The 23,285-nt window shown below is 37.0% G+C and overlaps 2 protein-coding genes across 4 annotated transcripts in view; one reads left to right on the top strand and one right to left on the bottom strand.

The window, feature by feature from the left end:
* The window catches only part of LOC131690262 (uncharacterized), a 148,140-nt gene that overhangs the window by 53,103 nt on the left and 71,752 nt on the right, over window positions 1–23,285 (bottom strand). Inside the window, exon 4 of the mRNA XM_058975893.1 lies at window positions 11,079–11,173. Within this exon, the coding sequence (XP_058831876.1) occupies window positions 11,079–11,173 (95 nt within the window). The remainder of the gene's footprint in view (window positions 1–11,078; window positions 11,174–23,285) is intronic.
* The window catches only part of LOC131690261 (WD repeat-containing protein 47), a 253,294-nt gene that overhangs the window by 183,133 nt on the left and 46,876 nt on the right, over window positions 1–23,285 (top strand). The gene's annotated exons all lie outside the window — the stretch shown is intronic.

The following is a 23,285-nucleotide window of genomic DNA, read 5'->3' as shown; positions in this document are numbered from 1 at the left end:
GAGGTGTGAAAATGTCTTAGGAACACAATGGCATAATAGTTTTCGCAATAAAAATTCTCGTATTGCGAGAAAAAAGCAGTATTACTATTAATCTGGAATATTGCTTGTTTGGAAACACTGTGTGAGTGAGACTTTTGTCGTCATTTTTTGCAAAAACTCTCAATACAGTCAACCGATCTTCGTAGTATTTGAAAAATTAATACAGAATAGATAGAAGCTTAAATTGTCTTCTCTGAATTGTTTCTATCATTTATGAATTGTTTCTACCATTTATGGAGATATTCAATCTCAAACTTTAAAAATCGCTTTTTTTCGAAATGTGCTAAATGGCGTTTGTCATAAGATAGCACCACGGTGACTTTCTAGCTTATTGCGAACTCGATCTTCAGTGTTCTCTATTTTGTTAGGTACCAACTCCGTAGTCACCTCTTGTGATTTCATGTTTTTTGTGATGTTGGAGTTTTTTCCATGGCCCGTTTAAAAAAAGCAATCAACGCATTAAAAATTGTGAAAAATTTGAGCGAAATTTCACTATATTGACACATGTCTCAATGCGATTGAAATTTTATTTGATAAATATATGTATTTTGCAAATGTTTTATAAGAAAATTCATAACTTTTTAAAAATGTTCGAAAAACATTGGAACTTGGTATAGTTTAAGCACATGATGCAATGTGTTTAAATGTTTTTTTCTTGGGAATCCTTTTATTTTTTTAAACTATTTTTTTAAACCTTTCGTCTTGTGTTCGTGTACTACCCGAAAAGAGTTCAGGGACAGTCGTATGTGATGGCTCTGTACAATTTGGAAAGTGTGTATCAAAAAGACAATTGAGTACTTCGTTTTCGTCAGACAAGCTTTTAGCAATTTTGGCATTTCACCAAGGGGTTCCTAGATTTGGGATTACGATATGTACCTATATCTAGGGAGACGATTCAATGATTAAACATAAAGTATTTATGTCAAATAACGACTGTTTGCACTCGTTCGGACGAGCCAGTTTGCCAAATCATGCGCAATACTGTCAGCGCAGATTTTTAGATCTGACACCTCTTTTTGCCGGATTGTACACCTAGAATTGAATATACGACCACCGACCCTGAGATATACCAGCATCAAAAATGATATAGTTTTACGTTTGATATTAATTTTAAATGGCGTTTAATTTCGTTAATCACGTAATTTTACTCCACATATGGTGTTTGTTTTAAATGTTAACGCATGTAATGCTATGTCACTGCGTAGCGAAAGTATATTTTTCATGAAAAACTAAACGGAACACGTTTATATTTCGTCATTTTGTGAGTTACGGTTTGAAAATCATCATCTCTTCATTAAGCGGCAAATATGTCGAACGATTGACGTGTTTCTTGTGTTTCATATTGACTATGACAGCATAAATATCGCGAGTCGGATGTAAGACGTGCGTCAATAGCACTATTCGCAAGTATACATGCACGAGGCGTTTCACGTGGATTTGTCATGCCATTTTGGTTGAAAGCTTGAAAGTGCGACTGGCATATTTCATTAATGCCAGCCATTCAGTCCTCGGCACGGAGAAACACGTTGACTTGAGGGCTCCTGTTTTAAGTCACCTCTTACGACATGGGAGTAGAACCCAGTGGATCACTTATTGGCCTCAGATACAATACTTCAACCCACCGGATGCAACTGGGCCATATCACGGTTTCCGTTTACATGATTTTATTAAACAAATTCAGGTTTTATTGTTACATTCAATGTATATTGTATTTTGCCCAGAACATGCTATCTGAGGTATACACTGAGGTGTTGTATTGATAAATGTCCTTTCCATAAACTACTAACAGAAAATGCAAAAGACGGTTATTCCCAATAAAGACCACTGTGGTGAATGTGGCATAGCATTAGGCCTAGGATGTACTAAATACTCAAACATGTGAAAAGTAGAAAACTTTTCGTACCATGTAAATAATGTTTAACAAATGTCAGTAGTTCACAGCATTATATCGTATTTTCTCACCATTTTGATCATTCTGTCGCCAATAAAAAACCGTCAATTGAAAGCTCATAACCATGGTATTTTTACTGATTTGTATATTGAGAGACTTATTCACTTTTAGAGTCTGAAATAATGAATTGGGAGAATGCATCTGGTTCCCGGTAATATGGACTTTCGGAGAGATGTTCAAACAATGATTTATAATTGCTGATAAATCTTAAAATTTTTTTAAAATCCTAGCAATATAGGTATCAAAATTCTTGAAATTGTCTCAGTAGTCTATTATTTACCATTACGAAACCATATGATAATTTGACCTCGGAACGACCACTCACGACCCCACGGGAAACTGCTACGGAGTGTTCGTTTCTGGAACAAATCACCAAATGGTCCATTAGTTGTGTAAGGCAATTTCATGAGTTTTGATACCCATATTGCCCAGTATTCCGTTCGAGTTCACAAATTATATCCCAATACTGGAAAATTCTTGCGGTTCCGAAATCCTATAATCTATAAGTAGATAAGTTCCTGAATCCAAAACATCCTAAAATGTCTGAATCGGTTAAAAATGCCATAGTTATGAGCCCTTGCTCAGAGCACGTTTCTTGCATCATCAATTTTATACAAAAGTTATACTTGATGATGTTCTGCGATGTCACCAAAAATAAATTTCCAGTTTGGCGAAGTACACGAATTTTATCGGTTGAAATCTGAAAAGGTACCCGGCTAACCTGTGGGACACATAATTGTTAAAGCTGAATGTACTAAAGAAATTATTTTTGCTTTAAAGTATTTGTTTGCTCATATGTACAATAGACTGCCCAGAAAAATAATGAATTTTTGAAAACTCAATCGGCCCACCCCTGATTCGATTCCTAGTCCCAGAAATACTTGCTCCAAATTTGAAGCAAATCGGATAAGTCTAGCTACCGGACCAAAGTGCCTGAAGTTTGTATGGGATTTTTCTACAATTTACATGGAGAAAACCCACTAACTTGCATCTTTGCCGCTAGGTGGCACTGTATGTATCGTATTATCACTATAAGTGAAAATAAGAAAGATAGTTTAATTATCTACAACTTTGCCGAAGACTGCTAGTGAATCCGGCTTTGTTAAAAGAAGTATTATTTACTACAATTCTTTTGAATATCTCGCTAAATCTTGCGGTTATTTCACAGAAATGTTTAGTTCGCGCGAATCGAGTAGTGATACACAACCATGCACTGCTAGGCCCCATGCAAAACTGATTCAGACATCACTTCACTAAAAGTTTAATAACTTCTGGTAACAAATCCGAATTCACTGGCAGTCTTCGCCAAAGTTGTAGATAATTAAATTATCTTTCTTATTTTCACTTGTAGTGATAATTTGATACATACAGTGCCACCTAGCGGCAAAAATGCGAGTTAGTGGGTTTTCTCCATGTAAATTGTAGAAAAATCCCATACAAACTTCAGGCACGTTGGTCCGGTGACTTGTCCGATTCGCTTCAGCAAGTATTTCTGGTGGGACTAGGAATCGAATCAGGGGTGGGCCGATAGGGGTCATTTTTTTCCTGTCACTCTAATGTACAAGAGTAGCAAATACAAAGGTCTGATTGTATGATAATCGAAAGTTCAATGTATTAGAGTGCACTATTTTCAAAAAATTTAGATAGGGGTCTTAAAACATATCAAAACTAGCAGTTGTAAAATAAAGTAGATAGCAGCTAGAAAGTAAGGGTAGGGCAGGATTTTGCTGTAAAAAGTTTTGTTTGGTTGAGCAGCCCTTATGTAGACAAACAATAAGTTCAAATTAGAGAAAAAACCAGAATTCATTCATGCGAAATAAATAGATAGCTAAGCCACTCGGAAGGCACGTTCGCACTTAAACCATTTGTTTATATTATTCCTGTTCAGAACACTAGACCGCAAAATAACTTCCCGTCTTCCCGACTGTTGCCCAACTGTTCTCGAGACTCCGTACCTCTCATCTGTGCCACCACGACCATTACCAAACGCACACCCAACGCTGGTAACCGAGAACTGCGGAACTCTCCGGAGCGTTCAGCGTACGCCAACAAAACATTTCTCACTTCTGATCTCAATGCCATTACTCTTTCGCTTTTGCTGCTGAACCAGCAAAAAAGAAACAAGCTACGAGGCTCCATCCACCGCAGCCTAGCGAGCGTTCATTCAGTACTTGCAGAACACTCTGGTCAATCGGACGCGAGATTTTTTCGTGGCGAACGGAACGAAAGGAAATTAGCAGAAGAGTTTTTCGCGCTCTCACACGTTAGTAGCGAACTCGATTCCGGTTCTAGGAGTTATGATACTGTTCTACTTATTTTGTGTAGAACATGTATGCTTCGATGATATGAAGTGTTGATGAGTTCCAGAATAGGATTAATAGGAATGAATGATGCGCAACGAACCCGATAACACGCTAAAGAAAGGAAGAAGATTGTGAAAATTTGAGATCAGAAATCCCGGATAGAAAAACCTGCTGTTGCAGTTGGAACACGAAGGGGGAATACATGAGTGCATTACAAGTGGCGCGAAAAAAAATGGGAAAACATAACTGTGCCCGACGTTCGATCATATCGTTGCCTTTTCGCAGGCTAATGTTGTGTGTGTGTTTTCTCTGTGGCTATTCTTTACCATTAGACATTCAAGAAGCATAGATGTTATTACGCTGGCACTGGATCGAGCTGATGAGGATGTGGTGGATGTGAAACAATTATGAGCCATATAAAAAAATACTGTCTATGTTACAGTTAGATTCGGTGTGTGTAGCAACCCATTTTTGCGCGGTGAACGTTTGCTGTTCTGTTTAAACATACTGAAACGAAGCGATCTTTTTTATGGAGTAATTTGGAAAATCACCGATCTTTCGGCTTGGGGCCTTTTAATCATTGTTTGATTACGAATCAAACCAAAACTGGAATCGGTGAAAATATACTGTTGTTTGTTTAAGATTTTTCAAATAAAGATTTATACATATTTGCTAGCTAGCTACGTCATAGAGACGCTCAATCACTTTTCAAATTTTGAAACTATTGGCTACGGCGTAAATCGTTCCGCAATAATTTGGTAATGCTGCGTAACAAGGCCCCTCAAAAATTTGATATTAAATATCTTGAAACTTTAAAATATTAGAATCATTTTATAGAAGACAATCGATGCTTCAATTTTTACGATCGATGCGAATATCGGTTGACTACATTGGAAGCTTTTATGTAAACAAATGTCACACATCCCGAGCATAGACCGATATGAAATGGAGAACTAAACTTGATGTTGTGATGTAGCAGATTGTTCAGGTGGTTATAGTTTTTGTCGTTTTAACTGTTAAAAGGTCAAAATGGAAAGCAGAAAAATTGTCCTATGACATCAAACAGAAAACTAATATTTCGATTTGATGCTGACATCAAAATATGATGTTTACTTGCTGTAAAGTAGTACATTTTCCCCAATATGAATATAGCAATGAATCGTCAATGAATTGTGAAATTGGACATTTGAGCAATTATCCCCATTTTTTCTTTCATGCTCTAGTAGAAATATGTGGTTAGAAAATAATAACGTTGGAACATAAAATTGTCACAATTTGTCTCCTTCATTCGAGAAAAATAACACCCAAAATGTGGCATTTTTTTTAAACATTTCTATCAATTTTTTTTTCATGTGCTTTTCAGAGAAAAATAAATAAAATAAAAATATTTTTTTGGCAATATGATATTTCTTTTCGAATTATGATTTTATGAACATTTGAAATTTTTTCAATCACTGATAACATCTATTTCACGAAACTCGTATTATTCATGAAGCCATTCATGATTCATGAAATGGTTCATTACTCAAGGTGTCAAATTTGGTAGTAAGCTCAAGAATAAAATATAACTATAACGCACAAAGCATTTACGGAAAACGTAATTAAGTTCGTGAAATCATAAACATGAATCACATTCATTCGAGAATTAGCCCAGGAATAAAATACCATGATCTCGCGAAGAGAAATTCCGAAAACTGTTATTATTCTCCTGATATCATGAGCATATTTTATTTTGCTATTTTATAGTTTATAGCTAATACAAATCAGGTTATTTACGAAATATGAATCATAATTATAAATAATTTGACGGCGACGATAGTTTAGTGGTAAGCGTGACCGTCGCTCACACCAGTAGGTCTGGGTTCAATCCAAGCCGAGATCTTTGAGATTGAGGTGAAAAAGCTGTTTTCACGTTTTGCTTTAGAAGGAAAGTAAATACAATTATCTCGGTCCTTGTGTTGATGGCTCGATATCTAGGATCCAGATGGTGGTGTCATCTCTCTGACGTCGGTGATTGGCACTCAGTGTGTGCAGATGCGAGATGCCGACGGAAAATAAACGAGAATAGAAAAACAAAATATAAAATAAAACATGATTATTTTTCATTAAGTCATGTACCAATTTTTTTTCTTGTTCACTTTATAATACGTAGTTTGTTTGGCACAACTCGTTCAATCAAGCTTGTCAAAAGTGTGCTTTGTTATATCTCAGTAACCAAGCAAAATTTCTCTAATTTCAAACGCTACTTTGTAGTGATTTCATAGGTCAGCTAACTCAGGTTTATCTCAAAACAGCGTTTGTCATGAACTAGCCCAACATTGATGAAATCTGTTTTCGCCGTGGCACGAAAACCAAAATAAAACCAAATAATATAAACGAGAACTGGAATATTTCACAACAAAAACAAGTTTTACAACATATAAATCATGCTTAATCTCATCATTCTGGGAATTACCAGATAATTTATTTATTTCATTATTTTGAATACCAAACAAAGTCATTTGGCCCATAATAAAATCTCTATGGAAATATCAAGAGGGCGAATGTTTTGACGTTTCTTTGGGAAATGAGTGAAGCCAACATAAGCTGGCTTCCTGGCTTGGCTATTTGCCAAAAATTACAGCGAATGCGCATTAAGCAACGTTCACATTGCTACGAGCCAATATTGTTAACTCTAGCTGAAACTTGACGAAAGCAAACAAACTTTATTTTGATGTACTTAATTGGTACTCAGGCGATAAAAGCGTTCGGATTTTATGGGGAATATATTGCTAACTATTTTGAATCCCACTTTTAAACAGTGTTGTGTAGTTCATGTGAACAGGTCTTTAACATTTGAAACGTAGCTAGCGCTACTGGCATTTCGTGACAGCGTCAGGCAACACACAGTATTCACGGGGCTGGGAAATATACAATAAATAAAGCATTAGTCATACATTCCGTTACGGAACCTGATCTATTTCGATAAATTTCGCAGCTTATTTTACAAATTTCCAAAAACTGTTGCAACCTCAACATTTGTTGTCATTTCCGTAGTAAAATGGCTCACTGAATTCGAAAATGTCGTCTAAAATTTTTTTCCTGGAACAGATTTTGCGATATTGCGAAAAAACAGCTTTTCACAATTTTAAAAAAATGTATCTTCACTTCATCTCTAATATCTATTGTTGTACCTTACCGATGTTGATAATTTTTATATCAAATTGTCGGTAATTTTATTACTCATTTTCAGTAAATTGTGGGCGTTTTTGCCTTTCTCATATAAACAGGTTATGCACTCGGTCGGAATTTCGACTTTTTAACCGAGGCCCGCTGAGTCGAGTCTTTTATACCATTCGACTCCGTTGCTTCGAGATCGGAAAATGTCTGTATGTGTGTATGCGTGTGAATGTATATAGATATGTGTCTATGTGTCAAACAATCTCACCTATTTTTCTCAGAGATAGCTGAACCGGTTTGCACAAATTGAGTCGCTAATGAAAGATACGCATGGGTACACTGGGCCAGAGCCAGGGGCTCCGGGATTTTGGGGGCCCCGCACTTTGGATGAATATAAAACCATTCAATGCACTAATTTAAAAAAAAAATCGTTCGTAACTTTTTAGCGTGGGGGTAACTATAAATCTGTAGCAGCTTGAAATCGCATATTGCACCGTATCTCATGTGATCAAGCTGTATAAATGCCATGAGAGCGATAGAAAACGAGGCACTGTATGACTATTGAACCAGTTAAAACGTCAATCGAACATTTCAAATCAAGTTTCAATTTATTTTTAACTATAGCAATCAAACATTTGGTACACCGCGTATACAAAATTTGGAAGGCACTGAACCGAACCAGAAAACTTTGTTTGGCAAGCGATCTGCGCATGTGGAAAAATATTCATTTCTACGTCCAAGTTGAGTCTTTAAATGGACAAATTCACATGTTAATGTCCAAAAGTGACTTCTTGAGGTCTTACGAAGACTCGACACTTTTCGGTCGGATTTGGCATGTTTCATTTTGCCTAGTCAGTCTTAGACAGATACAATACCAGTAATGTTATTCTGTAATGCATTCACCTTATCTAAAAAAAAAATTAAACCATCATGAAGACAAACTTCATGAAAACCACAAAAAAGCTCTTTTGGAAGTGTTTACACATATCAACCCTGGCTTTCCCCTAGATTTCAATGAATGAGTCAGGGCAAGTGTGCGTGCGTTTGAGGATATTTGAAGAACTATATTTTTATAAATATTCTTGTATGGTTCCTCCCACAAGCAGTTCTCCTAGCCAAATTCAAAACATCAGTTTTTGGAGAAAAGGCGTAGCGGCCACGTGCTCTCGGTATCTTTTATATTTCGACCGTTTTACATTACTGATATTGAAACGAATTGTACCGATCATATCGATAGATTCGAGTAATCTTGTGAGTCATTTTGAAAGCAATTTTAAACAAACTTTTTGTTACAACTAAGGTATTGAACACTTCTTATATCGAATAGCGAGCATGCAAAAAAACAATTTTTCAAAGTACCGTTATTTTCATTTCAATAGAAAGGAATGAGAACAAAATGAACGAATCCTAAGACGATTCACGCGGTTTTCAAAATGTGCCTTTTTCCAAAGGCGGATGTCGACTCCGCTTTGTTTCATTACATCAGGGACATCAAGAAGCTATCATACCAGCAATAACACCAAACCAATCAATGCAACTGAACGTGTGCGAGCTACATAAAGTATTTCAGAAATTATCAAACGCAGTGTGCTTCGTTATGGTTGCACATTATGGAGTATGTATGATGAAATTTTTGCTGCACTGGATAACGTTCCAATAATGGACGTTCAACACACCCTATCCCACCATTCCTCCTTCTTTTTAGAGGCACCCTTCATCCTCAAACGACGTCTTCCAACTATGAAGGTCAGATTACACCGTCTGGGAATACTATACCGTAACTAATAAGTCCATGACGATATTTGGACATCGGCAACGACACTTGGTTGTGGAAACCTGAAATCGTCTTTGTTTTCGGCATAATTTTAACCCCACTTTATTTTTAAAGTAATGTCAACTCAGTTGACTGATTTGGCTTAAATTTGCAAAAGAATCTCAGGGTGGTATGGAGTGTAAACGGTACCATAAAGCTGGGAATCTTTTGATCATCCTATTACTACAGCTGTTTATACCGGTTCAATTTCAGCCCCCCCCCCCCTAGCTCAAGAGTGCCCAGGGGCCCCGCATAGTCTTAAGACGACCCTGCTTCCCATTGGTCACCATTTATTTTTTTATTGATAGACTTACGGTTCTGGAGTTACGGGTTGAAGAGTACGATCACACAGCAAATCCTCTTATAAACTGGTACCTCCAAAATGATGCAAAACTTATTACAATACGTGCAAAATTGCTTTGATTTGCCAGTCAAGATCAATAATGTCTAACCAAAGTCGTTTTGACCACATTGGCCGCCTACGACGGTTCTTGATTCCATGTAAGCAAGAACTGCAAAATGCTCTAAGGGGGAGCAAGGAAAAATTTCAAAATCGGATTTGTATTTTCGATGCCAAATGTTTTGAAAATGCATGAAACATCGAGATTTGATGTAAAATTTCGAAAAATAAAATTTTAGCGAAAATTTACTTTTTGGACTTTGGTACATCTTTGCCTTTCTTATACAGAAAGGTTATGCAATCACTCTGAACATCGACAACCTATTCTTATTTTTTTTTAACTTGTATAGATTTCCTGTATTTTGACAAAGGCGTAGTAAGGGGTGTGCGGTGGGGATTTCCCCTCATTACACACCACCCTTCCCTAAACCTCCTCTCCTCCACAATATACATTTCTACCAGTATATTGAACATAACCAGCCATGGAATCGAAATTTAGACACATGAGAAAGGCACAATTGCACCACTAGGTGGATTGAAGCAGGTTTTTTGTTTGACTGTAAATTGCTCAATGGCATACAATTTTTACAAATAGTTTTACTCGTTGCTGTTGAAGTGCATTCGATTACGAAAAGTACGAGGGATGGCTCATCGAAATCGGAAAAGGAATACAAAAGTTCCGGGTATTTTTTGTAGAATGTACAAAAAAGTTTTTTCTTTGTTTTGTGGTAATTGTAAATTGTTATTCCACAATATTTTCATCTTTATTATCCAAGATTGTTGCATGCGAATTCTTACCAGCGCCTCGGGATTGGGCTGGCATTGTGGATGTAGCTAACGAGCCCAAGTATCTAATAAGCATTATAAAGTAGTGTACTATCTTCTTCAGTTCCGCATATAGTGCAGTCTTCAAAAGTCGTGAAGCCTTTTATGCCGATTTCATGCTGATATAATGCTGGAATGTGCTATTACAGTACACACTGAGAAACTTTGCATCATCATTCACGGCAAGTGCTGCTTAGGCTGCACTGGATATGTTTGAATCATCAGCAATATGTTGGCTTTATATTTGCTCTCTAATAGCACTAAATGCATATATAATGCTTTCCGGGCTTAAAATGTCATGAGGTTTGCATGCGTTATATCAGCTTTATATGCATATATAGTGCTGCGAATTATGCTACATTTTTCCTGTGCTATTAAGCATTCAAAATGCTAATCGAAAGCTTGATTGCATTGTAAACGCGGAAATAGGGTTTTTATAAAATGCTGGTGCTACTTTAGAACCAACCTAGTGCGCTTACTCAATACTAATGATTACTTGTGAACTTCACCGCGATATGTAACATAAATCATTTGAAAATCATTAGTATGGTCTTCTCACGATTCTAATTCGCTGCTCAGAGTACTCACCATGTTCAACCCAATATTTTTCGGGGGAAAAAAGTAACTGCGAGCACATGGAAAACGTTTTCGAAGACATGTTTCGCACCTGTTCTCGATAAAACCTGAAAAGAAATATGAAAAAGTTGTGCAAAAGATTTTATTGAAGGCAGGTATTTTTTAGTCATAAACAACAGAACGAAACGATTTCTGTTCTTTTCTGAGGATAAAAGCGCCCAATATATGTACCAAATGAAATTGTATATTTAATTTTCGGAGAAATATTTTTTCGATGATAATAAACACCTAATCGCGATTAAGACATACCATGTGATATAAGATTTTTCCATCACTTACAAGGAGTAAATCTCCGTAAATGGTACCTAGAGAATGTATTTCTGTATCGCCAACATTTGCTTTTTATATCCTATAATATCCTATAATACTCATAGAAAACAATTAAGTTAATGTATAGTTTGCACAAACACTCATAACATCCATTGGGGAGCCCGGGGCTATTCGGACCTACCTAAGCAAATCGGCCTTTTAGGTGGATAGATGTGAAAGAATTTATTGGTCAAAGTTAGTTTGAAACTTATATTTTGGAGCCATAAAAATTCATTTGGACCAATCCCTAGCAGCCCTAGGCAATGATTAGCAAAGCTCTACGTTTTTCCCTAACTACGAATATTTTTAACGATATTGAATTAAAGTCATGGTTCGCCATAGTGAAAAAAATGTTGTTTACCCAATTTTTCTCCTTAGGGTGAAATGCAGCATAATATTGAATTACTCCAAACTCAACCTTAAACACATCAAGATGATGATAAGAATGTGCAACCAAAAACAAATTTCAAGCCGTTTTGTGCTATTAAAACCCTAAAATCAACTAACTAAAAATAACATCCACGTGCGCATCAACGCATATTTTATCGTTTTGACGTATGCTGCACCTATATGGCATCGATGCATCTCGAAATGCTTAAAATAATCGTACTAATAATATCCTGTAATTATTAACTGATTATCGATTTGATTTCCGGGAAAAGTCGTGAGGCTTACACCCAGTTCCCTTACAAGCAGCCTTGCATGAAATGCAAGAAAATAAAAATAAAAAGTTTAACAAAAAACGCCTCAAGCCGACGTGGGTACCCGGGTACCCACAAATTGGAATGCTCATAACTATGGCTTTCTTTAACCAATTTGGACACTTTTAGATGTTTTGGATTCAGGAACTCGTTCACTTTTTGATTCTGCTAAGTAACAGGATGAATGGATCTGGTTCCTGGTAATCCGGATTTTCCGGAATAATGTTCCAGTACTATGCTCTGTAAATTTTAATAATGCCCTAGCAATATGAGTATCAAATCTCTTCAAATTGTCTCGGAAGTCTGTTATTTATTGTTACTGGACCATATGGCAATTTGACCTCGGAATGGCCACTTACAGTCCCACGGGAACCTGCTCCGGAATGTCCGTTCCGGGTGCAATCACCAAATGGTTCCAAAACCACGAGCTACAGTCTACTGAAGTTATTCCAAAAGTTTTGATACCCATATTGCCAGTATTGCATTGAAATTCACGAATAGTATCCCAGCTCTGGAACATGCTTCCGGAAATCCGGATTCATTTTTACCAAGTCTAAAAGTGGATGAGTTTCTGAATATGAAACACCCAAAAATATCGAGATCGGTTAGAAATTGCTTTAGTTATTGGCATTTTAGTTTTGTGGGTACCCGGGTACCATTGTTGGCGGGCCGGTTACGTAATAAACAAATTCAGGAGCCCCTCCTTACTATATGAACAATCTTATTAACCAAAAAGCTACACTTAGTGCAGTTCTAAGATGTCATTAGGTTTTAATTACCAGCTATGGATAAAACATTGGAATTTCATTAATTGAAACCTGAAGAGGTACCCGGATACCGCGTCGGACACATAACGGTTAAAAGAAAAAAAACAGATTGCTATGGGACCGATATGGAACAAAACATAGAACAGCACTGTCAAGCGGAATGTCGGTGAATTTTCGATAATACTTCACCCAGACTCGAACTATCGCTCTTGCATAGAATATGTACACATGAATGCTAGCGCAATATAGTTTAAACACCTAAAATTCATAGTACTTGAATAAAATACTCCGTCATTGATGGAGTACCGAAATACGGCTTGAAAAATTTGCCCCACCTATACATTTCTATCTGTAGCAATCGAGGCGATGTTGTCCCAGAAACTTTGAAACTTTTCAAATTGGGTCTGACTACAAAATAGCAAGGCCCTTTGCTCGAAAAATTGCAATTAATGCAATACGGTTTGGTTTAGGTGTATGCTAACGATTAGAAGCTTTTTCTGGCACAATTTAAGCGATGCAAACTATTGTTTTTGGAATTTCATTCACTTTCACCCACCTTTTCTAAGATTCTGTGAAGTAAGCGTAATTTTAGAACGTTGGTTCAAACAGATATCCCTCGATTGCTTGCAGTTCTGAACGATAGGCTATCGATCCATTTTGTCAAATGAGTTAACGAAACATTAACTTAGTCCATTTCCCGAATAAACTAGAGGAAATTTGACTGCGACCTGGAAGAAAATGGCACCTGCTCTTGCTTGCTTTCACTTTTCCGCATTCTGTAGCAAATACAATTAAACGGAGGCTAATTTCATCTACTTCTGCGTACTCCAGTCAGTAGCAAACACCGGAACGAATCTATTCTCTACCAGCATTGCATGAACGGTTGCATGGAGATTCGTTTTAATCAATATGATTCTCTGCACAGACCTGTTGGTGGCATTCAGTGAAATAAGAGAATTGATTTATTTTCACTATGGCCCAGACAAATCATTTTGGTAGGGAAGCTGCCGCTTTTGCGAGAAGACTTCAACGCGCGTTGAAAATGGAACCCGATTTTGTCAGACGATATGTCAAAAATAGATAGAGGAACCCGGGACTAGCTGGCGGTAGGAATAAGATGATCTGGTTGAGTATGATCTGTTTGTATTAGATATTTGGTGATGCACAAAAGGCAGGGTTAAGTTTACCACAGAGTGTGTTTTTATATAATAATTTATAATAATAATGTAGCTCGATGTGTGCCATGAAATGTGAAAAGTTGAGTCCGTGATTCCATTTAATGAACAATACATAAAAAGTTCCATTTTTACACAGATTTAATAGTTTCAATAGTTTCGTTATTAAGAAAACAATGAGAGATGACCTGTCTCAGTTTCAACTTTTATTCATTTTATTGGACACCTTTTCAGTTTTACAACATGACGTGGCGCGTCTTCAGTTTTTCGGTGTTTAGTGATGCTGCGAATCGAAGCTTCATGGTGAACGTATTTTAAAATGCAATATATCTGCCAAGTTTAGTGGTAGTTCTCCGAGGCTGTAAATATATACCCAGACAGTATTATATTGTGGTAAAAGAATAATTTAACCACCGACTGTTGCCTAATAGCCGTCTTAGCTGCGGTTACGTCAATAAGTTTACTCTCACGCATATTTGCGCACAGTCGGAGCCCACCAAGAAAACACTTTCGTGGCGCATTATCTAAATCGTTCCACCAAAGATCAATACAGAAGATGCAACGAAACGAAAACTTTCTTCGATTTTCCACCGACTCGATACAATACGTTTACATCATCCTTCTTTTCCTTAACACTTCACAAATGAAAACAAAATTCAAGTGAATTCGTTTTGAAGGAGTAGCCAAAATAAACACTATCCTCCACCTCTAGTCAGTGACTCTTTCAGTGTGCCAGTGTCGATCGTTTTTCTATCTCGAATTGTTTTGGGAAAGTTTTTTTCTAAGATCGCCTTGCGCAATGTTGAAGACGGCCGGTGCGTGCAAATAATGACTCCGAAATGACAATGTGCAAATTAGTGAAAACTCATCAACTTTGGGAACCGTCAGTGAATCCGGAATTATATTGGTGATTACAATCATTAACCGCTCGGCGCGGAAAAAGGTAACAAACAGCGAGTGGTCCAAAGGTTCGGAACAACAGTGAATGTCTCGAGGGGTACAGTGAAATGTAAGCGGCATAATACCGTCAGATACAATTAATAACACGAGCCGACTATCGCTTAATCACTGTTATAAAATACAGTAAAGCGGAGCGCATTGGAGCTACGTACCGACTCGTTAAGGAGCCATTATCACTAGGCTTTCGTTGTTGTGGCCAATCTGGTAGTGTTATAGTGACATTTCGGGCTAGTTGAGGTGATACCTGCGGTGAACGGTTTATGTTAGAGAAACTCATCGAAGCGAATCGACTTGCAGCAAGAAGAAAAATAGTGTCTGACTCTCTCTGGCTCTCTTTGAGAGCTAACTGATGTTGATGTTGATATTTTAGGTCTAAATCGGAACGGTAAGGACGCACGTGGGCGAAATGGTACTCACGACGGCCCGCTTCGACCGCGGTTTCAGTATAAACGGAATGGCTGAGAAGCGCTACTCGGATCGTCGGTTGAGACCATGGCCACCTACCTATGCCGAAAAGGTGGCCAAATCACGCTGGATGGCGGGCAATTTGGAAATGGGAAGTGTTGCGATGAGACCCGCATCGGCTGGTCTAGCGATGCCCAGCAGTATGATGGGTCCGGTTGGTTACCGGTATGGACCGCCGCCGATGCTGACCAGACAAAAGAGCGATATATTTCTGAATGTAAAATCATCGGCAAAGGTGTTTGATTACAACAACAATTACCTGGTCAATAATATGGCGGCACGCAAAGTGAAGAATTTAGCCGGTATGCCGGCAGTGGTGGATAGTGATAGCAATTTGGAGGAAGTGCGACGGATGAGGTATGAATCAGACAGCGGTTTAAATTGGTTGCGAAATGGATTGTCTGGCGAAGATGGTGTGAAATTCAGAACTAGACTCAGTTGTTACATTGTTATGAGTAATGAAATAGACCTGTTTTTATTTGTGCGGGTGCTGGGATTAAACTATGATCGTCATATATTAAATTAAGCTGAAGGAAGCAGCGTATTTTTAAATGCCATTTTCTGTAATTTCTCATTAGAATTTAAAATTAATTGCGCAATGTGGTTTCTTTCGATGTAATTGCAATTCGTCGCTTTTGTGCTATCTTATGGCAAACGCCATTTAGCACTTTCCGAAAAAAAACAATTTTTAAAGTTTGAAGTTTACCTTGAAATTTTTAGATGTTTTTGCTTAAAATGTAAACCAAAGTCGCTCGCAAACGTGTCATAAGTGTGTATTGATGACAAAATATGTATGACGTGTCCCAAATGTGCACAGATGATTTCATATAAAAAAGAATCATATATGATTCGTAGTATACGTTATAGATCACTATGTCCAATATTATACTTTTCTATGCGGTTTTCACGATTTTCCTTCTTTATTCGGGAAACGTAATACATACAAGTTGGTTTCATTAACAATTTAGAGACAATATATATCAAGCAATGTTATTGTTGACAGGCAACTAGGCGAAAAAAATATTCTTCTTGCATAATCCATCATTACATTTCGGCACACTTTCCACTTGGCGCTTGTCATATTCGCTATATCTCAGCAAACCAGCAGAATTTAAAAATTCTGAAAATGCCACTTTATAGCGATTTTAAAATTGAGTAACATGGCATATCTAAATCAGATTACCCCAAAATGGCGATCGTCATTGGATAGCACCACAGCGACGAATTGCTAAAAAACATACACATAAAAAATGACCTGTTTTCCATACTAAAACTAAGAGCTGATTAAAATGTTTTTGAAGCGTACTTTAAATTGACAAGCTTGTGTGTGTTGCGGTTTTGAAAATTAAACGGACTTGTTCTTTAAGAATTTAGAAATCAATAATTAGAGCGACGGAAAGTTTGTTCATGCCATGCCGCAGGAATTAAAAAATACCATCCTTGTCAAACATAGTTATGTCAGTTCCACTGGATTTAAAGTCTGATTCATTTAGAATTGGACTGTACAGAATGGGTTTGTTTATCATGCTTTGGGGAATGAATCAAAAACTTCGTCAGCTTCATCCGAATATTTTAACATTTTCTATAACATCCCGGCTGTAATGGCAACCGTGTGATTGAACAGATAGAAAAGTCCTCCTCTGAAGACACTCTTCCTTATAGGTTGTCGTTTCATAAATACTCCAGTGAAGAAAATCTTGGTCTTCTTTCCACAACTGCATATGCCTTGCCAAACCTCCAGCTTGTGAATGTTTTCATTTATTTCAACTATAGAGGTGTTCACCTTAGGGTCATTCGCGTCTTTTTTCGGGTTAGAAAAATCTTTTTGAAAAATCTCCAACCTCATGTTGGGGTTGGGAATTGGACCCAGATGAGCTGCGTACAAGGAAATAAATTTACCAACTACGCTATGCCCGCCCCGTGAGCGAATTTAAATGCATAGACAAATTTGAAGCTTTATTAAAAGGTGTTACGCAAATCAAATTTTAAGCGGATATTTGTCCAAAGTCCCGTCAATATTCTACCGTCTTACTCGATAACAACATGCTTGTACGGTTTCCTTGTACTGTTCTTGGCATCCAGGATTTGTTTCATCATCCTACTGGGATGTTTGCTGACATGATACTACTGAAAATCTTCTCGCATACAGGTTCGCCATGTTTTACTGTACGCCGCAGTGAAAAAAAGCTTGATTCGATATTAAATTATTAGATCCGAGGAATTGTACGAAGTTCTGTCCGAAAATCTTCTGGATCGCTCCTCAATTCTGATAAAACTTTACACGTTTCACCGGCATGGAAGACTAGACATTTTCCACAGTCAATGATATCATTTTGACTCAAGGACAATTTTTTAAGGGCGTTGAAGTTTTTTCGTAGCATTTTCCAAAAAATCTTTTCGATTACAGAATTTTAAACAGCAAAACTATCCGAGAAAGAATGACAGGGAATAAATATTTCTGCACGAAAAGATATACGCTGAAAAAAGACGCTTTTTACAACCACAAAAAAAAAATTTAAATTAAATTACAAAGAAACCATTATTAAAATTTTTGTTAACAAAAATCTTAAGAGAAAGAGAATCATTTAAATGCAATTGTATCATGGATCATTTTATCATTAAAAAATGACTAACGAAAACATGTTTTTAAATTTCATGTAAATTCACAGCAAAAACTACAATTTACTTATAAAATATGATTCCAAATGTCATTTCGAATCAAAATACATTTAACTAAAATCCACCAAAATGTTTTATAAGTTATTCGCATTCCTCCATCATGAACTGGCAACAATCAAATGTGTATCGTTTTAAACACGAAAAAAAAATTTGCTTAGTGTTTTTGGATCATGGAGAAGCTATCAAAAATATAGTTTTCTTAACAACTTTTAACATATTTTGTATCATTTGCAATCAACAATACAACTTCCTGATGAATATGAATCTAAATCCAATTGCAAATCAAAATACTAATACATTTTTTTGGAAAATGTAATAGATTTTGAGATATTTTAAATTTTGTTTCAACAAAAACTATTTTATTACGACCATTTCATAAGTTATTCGTGTTTCTCCATCTTAAGGTTCAACTGAGAAAGCTTGGAAAAGCGGCCATCTTGAAAAACGAAAAATACAGTTTTTTCTCACACTGTTAGAAAAGGCTTCATGGCTTCATATTTTCCCGACGGTATGAGAAAAAACTGCTTTTTTCGTTTTCCAGGATGGGCACTGATTGAGATGTTCTCAGTTGAACCTTAAAACAATAGAAAAAAGCACATGAATGTTCCAACAGCTTGCTTTTTGACAACCTAGCAATATTCGGAGCTATTTGATGAAAATAAATTACTTTCGGTTCAGTAATTTTTTCGATTATCCTATCAATATGTGTATTTTTGGAATGTGCTTGACAAGTAGATGATGAAAATGAATAGTTGGAACCTTTTTGAAACCCAAGATGGCAAATTCCGGTTGATCAATATTCTCGATAATTGCAATAATATGGGTATTTTTGGAGCGGACTTCCTAATCAGATCGTGAAAATGGATGTTTTGCGACATTTTGAAATCTAAGATGATGATTTTCTAGTCACTCGGAAACACTAGCAATAGCAATAAACTGGACTATTGGAACCATTTTGAAAACTAAGATGGCCACTTCCGGTTGAGTAATATTCTTTATAATCCAAACGATATGGGTATTTTGGAACGAACTTAACAAGCAGGCTGTTTTGCGCCATTTTGAAATTCTATATGACGATTTCCGGTTCTGCAATGCAATTATTCTCAATATCCCTAACAATATGGATGTTTTTGGAACGGGGTTGGCATATAGATGATGAAAATGGATAATTGGAACCTTTTTCAAATTCGAGATGGCCAGTTGAGCTGTGTACAGTGAACACCCAATTTATCAGCCCCCGATTTTGCCTACCCCGATTTTATCAGCTTTATTACCCAAGCTCATCAGCCTTCAAGTCGAATACGAATAAAACCTTTTTTGACCATATTTTTCTTATCTCAACGTTGCAAAATGCGCAAAAATAAAAATATCAGTTTTTGAATTTTACACTGCAACCCCCTCTTAAGAGAAATTTATACTAAATAATCAGAAAGGGTTATGAGGCTATGTCTAGGGACTACACAGAGTATTTTAACAGCTTCGATTGATTAATTGATTGTTCCTATTTTGTCAGCCTAAAAAAAGGGGTTGATAAAAACAGGCATTCGCTGTACTAAATAACCACAAAAATATGGTTATATCTGGAACGCACTTGGCAAGTAGATAAAGAAAATGGATATTTGTAACTTTTTTGAAACCCAAGATGCCGAATTCCAGTTAAGCAATATTTTCGATAACTGCAATAAGGGATCATCCATAAATGACGTAGCATTTTTTAGTGTTTTTAACACCCCTTCCCCATAGTAGCATTTCGTCACAAACCCCCAAACCCCTCCCCCTGGTAATTACGTAGCTTGACGGTAAGCCTAACCTCCCCCTCCCCCTAACCCCGTAAAAAATTAAAAAAAAAACAAAAAAAACGATGTTAGTTAGATGAAACGGGTAAAGCTACGTAGCATGAAATGGCCCCCTACTCCCTGTCGTCACACATAATCACAAAATACAAAACACCCCCCTCCCCCATATAATGCTACGTCATTTATGGATGATCCCTAATGGATATTGTTGAAAAGGACCTGACGAGTCGATGATGGAAATGTTAGATTGGTATCATTTAGGAATCAAAGATGGCGACATCTAGTTGAGCGAAAGTTTGTGTAACCGTAACCATGAGAGTATTTTTGAATAGGGCTTGACGAGTAGATGACGGAAATCGATGAGTGATGTCATTTGAAATGATAGCACCTTCCGGCTAAGCAAAACTTTCCAAAACATGTACCTGTTAACCCCATGCGGAAGAACCCATATTGTTGAGGTTTTACAGAATTTATCTACACCGGTAGTCGCCATCTTGGATTTTTAAATCTACGCCATGTACTCGTCAATCCTATTCCAAAAATACCCGTATTGTTAAAATTATAGAGAATTTTTTTAAACCGGAAGTCACCATCTTGAATTTCAAATTGGTTTCAGGCATCGATTTCCGTCATCTAGTCGTTAACATTTAGAAAATCCTCATATTGTTGAGGTTATAGAGCCTATAAACTGGAAGACGCCATCTTGGATTTCAAGATGGCTTCAAACATCGATTTCTGTCATGCACTCGTCAACCCAATTCCTAAAATATCCAACTTTTATTAGTAACAGTTAGGTAAGAATATGTTAGTGTTTACAACTTTATACTAGACTGTGCATACTCAAACTTTTTATTACGAACTGAGTTGGTAATTTCGAATTTAGTTCGTAAAAAAGTTACATATATCGAATATTACGTCAAAAATAATTCGTAAATGTGAGTTTTAGTGTATCTCGAAAACTATCTTATTTTGAAAAAATTTAATTAAATACATTTTGATTTGAAATGACATTAACATTCTTATTTTATGATAAACTAGTCCTAGTTTTGTTGGTCAATTTGCATGAAACTTGCAAACATGCTTAAAGTTATCACCAGAAAAACTTTTTTGCAAAGCGTTTCTTCATTTAAAGTACATTTAAAATTCCTTTCGCATTAAATTTTAGCTCACAAAAGATAAAAGATTTAAAAAATGGGACCTACTTTAATTTAATTTTTTAACATATTTTTTGTTTTTAAGAAAAATGTTTTTCGTATGTGCATATTTTATTCGTGCAGAACAATTTATTGCTCATCATGACAATATTCGTTCTCCTTACAACATTTTCATTAACTGCGAAAAACTGATAATTTTTTATAAAATAGCTATTACCCAAAATATTGTCGAAGAGTTCAACTTTTCGGCCATCCTTCAAATTATCTATTTGAATTACCTTTCCAGATTGTAGGGTAATCGGTTTTTTCCCCATAACAAGGCACAAATCTCCGCTCAACTTGGGGAACGTACCATTTAAGCCTAATTACATGTCGACCCGCCGAAAAAACTTAATGGTGTCCCCTTTTGTCTACGCAATATACAAAACGGTAAAACATGATGATGAGTTATGTTCTACCATAAACCATGCGGTAGACTTGGGTGCAACGCCCAACTCCTACTTAGCAGAAGGCAAAGGATTCTTCACATTTCCATGTCCATATGAGCCTGCCTAGTCCTAGTTTTCCGTTCTAAGTTTATAACTGATTCGCTCTAGAATACCTACCCGTCTTTCAATTTCATTGCTTTCATTTCTCTTAGTCTGCCGAAAAGAGCCAACAAAATCGATGCAGTAAAATATATAACAGTAAAAATACAATATATTTATAAATCCCAATGTGGCACTGGAAAACAGACATGTCACGATAGTAAAACAGTAATTTTCATTTTCATGAAACTGCAAACCTTCACCACCTGGATTCCGTTTGACTCAAGGTCGTCAATCAGTATCGGTGGGAGTGCAAAAGCCGTTGCTCTGAACTGACACTCAGTTTCCGAGTAATTTCCATTTCTTTTATGTAGTTATGCACTGGAATACATACGCAATCGAATCTCGAATTAACTAATGTTGCTTTCAACATAACTGACAGTTTGTGATAGTATGTCGCAAAGAGAAATTCCAATTCAAACCGCGCACATCGTGCGCGGTAAGAAAAGTTGCCCGTACCGTTAATTTGCATGCGCTGCATTGGCCATTCATGCGGGAAGTTCGATGCTGGCAGACTGTTAGCTGCACCAGAAATGTCCCAAAGATTTTTGCTTTGATATGCACTCAGTAAAGTGTGCCATATTTAAACGGCTTGCCGTTACTATCGGGCGATGTGGTTATATAGGAATGTACATGTAACTTAGAAAATCTCGAGTTCTGAATTTCACCCGTCGCGAATTCGTTTCGAAATTCACAATCGCCAACAAAACAATTTTACCCCGATACATAGGCGACATTCGACGGCGCAGCATGCTGCTGGTGGAAGTGCACCCGGAGGTGGTACTCAGTTTTTGCATCCTCGTTTGCAAAAACAACCGACATTCTTCCATCTCAACTCGACGAGTCGGTCGAGGTCCAAATCGATGGACGATTTCAGCACCGGTGCTTTCATGTTCGAAAATGGGCTCAACAGGTATCGGACGCGGAACGGCAAGTTGAACAACGGCAGCAGTGTAAATAGCAGTCACAGCATAGGAAACAACTTAATTAATAGTAGCAGTAACAACAACAGTTCCAGTAGTCCTAGCCACTCGGGGATCCACAGCAATGGGCTGCGGCACTTCAACAACAACTTTGCGAGCAATAATCTCAACGGTTTCCAAAGTTACAGTGAACATTTGAATGGTGGTGGGGGCATTGCCGGACCGGGCGGTGGCAGGTTCATGTCCATGAAGAACCACTCCGTGGATAATCTGCTAGACAACGACATCAACTATGAGAGTTATTACCAGGTATGTATCGCTTGCTTTTTATTCAATCTGTACTGTTTGACTGTCCGTTGATTAGACAGCTCTGGAGGACTTCAGGAAAAAATTGCTCTATTCCAATTCAAATAGATTTCATTGGAATTTTATTCCATTGGATTACGAATGAGTGCATAAGCCTCTATATCAGGTATCGTAATTCTCATTCATTCATGCGAGGAGTTTATCTGATGTCCAACTTTTCCAGAATTAGATGAGTCGCAACATTCTCTATCTTCTTAGGTAGCGTGAGAATAGTTTTTCCGACCAGATTTAACTGATTATACTTTTTCTTGTCGGAGAAGGTGACGGCAATATTTAA

Source organism: Topomyia yanbarensis, chromosome 3 (genome assembly GCF_030247195.1).
Source record: "Topomyia yanbarensis strain Yona2022 chromosome 3, ASM3024719v1, whole genome shotgun sequence".
Lineage (NCBI taxonomy): Eukaryota > Metazoa > Arthropoda > Insecta > Diptera > Culicidae > Topomyia > Topomyia yanbarensis.
The sequence above is the reverse complement of the archived record's forward strand: the minus strand, read 5'-3'. Positions and strand labels throughout refer to the sequence as shown.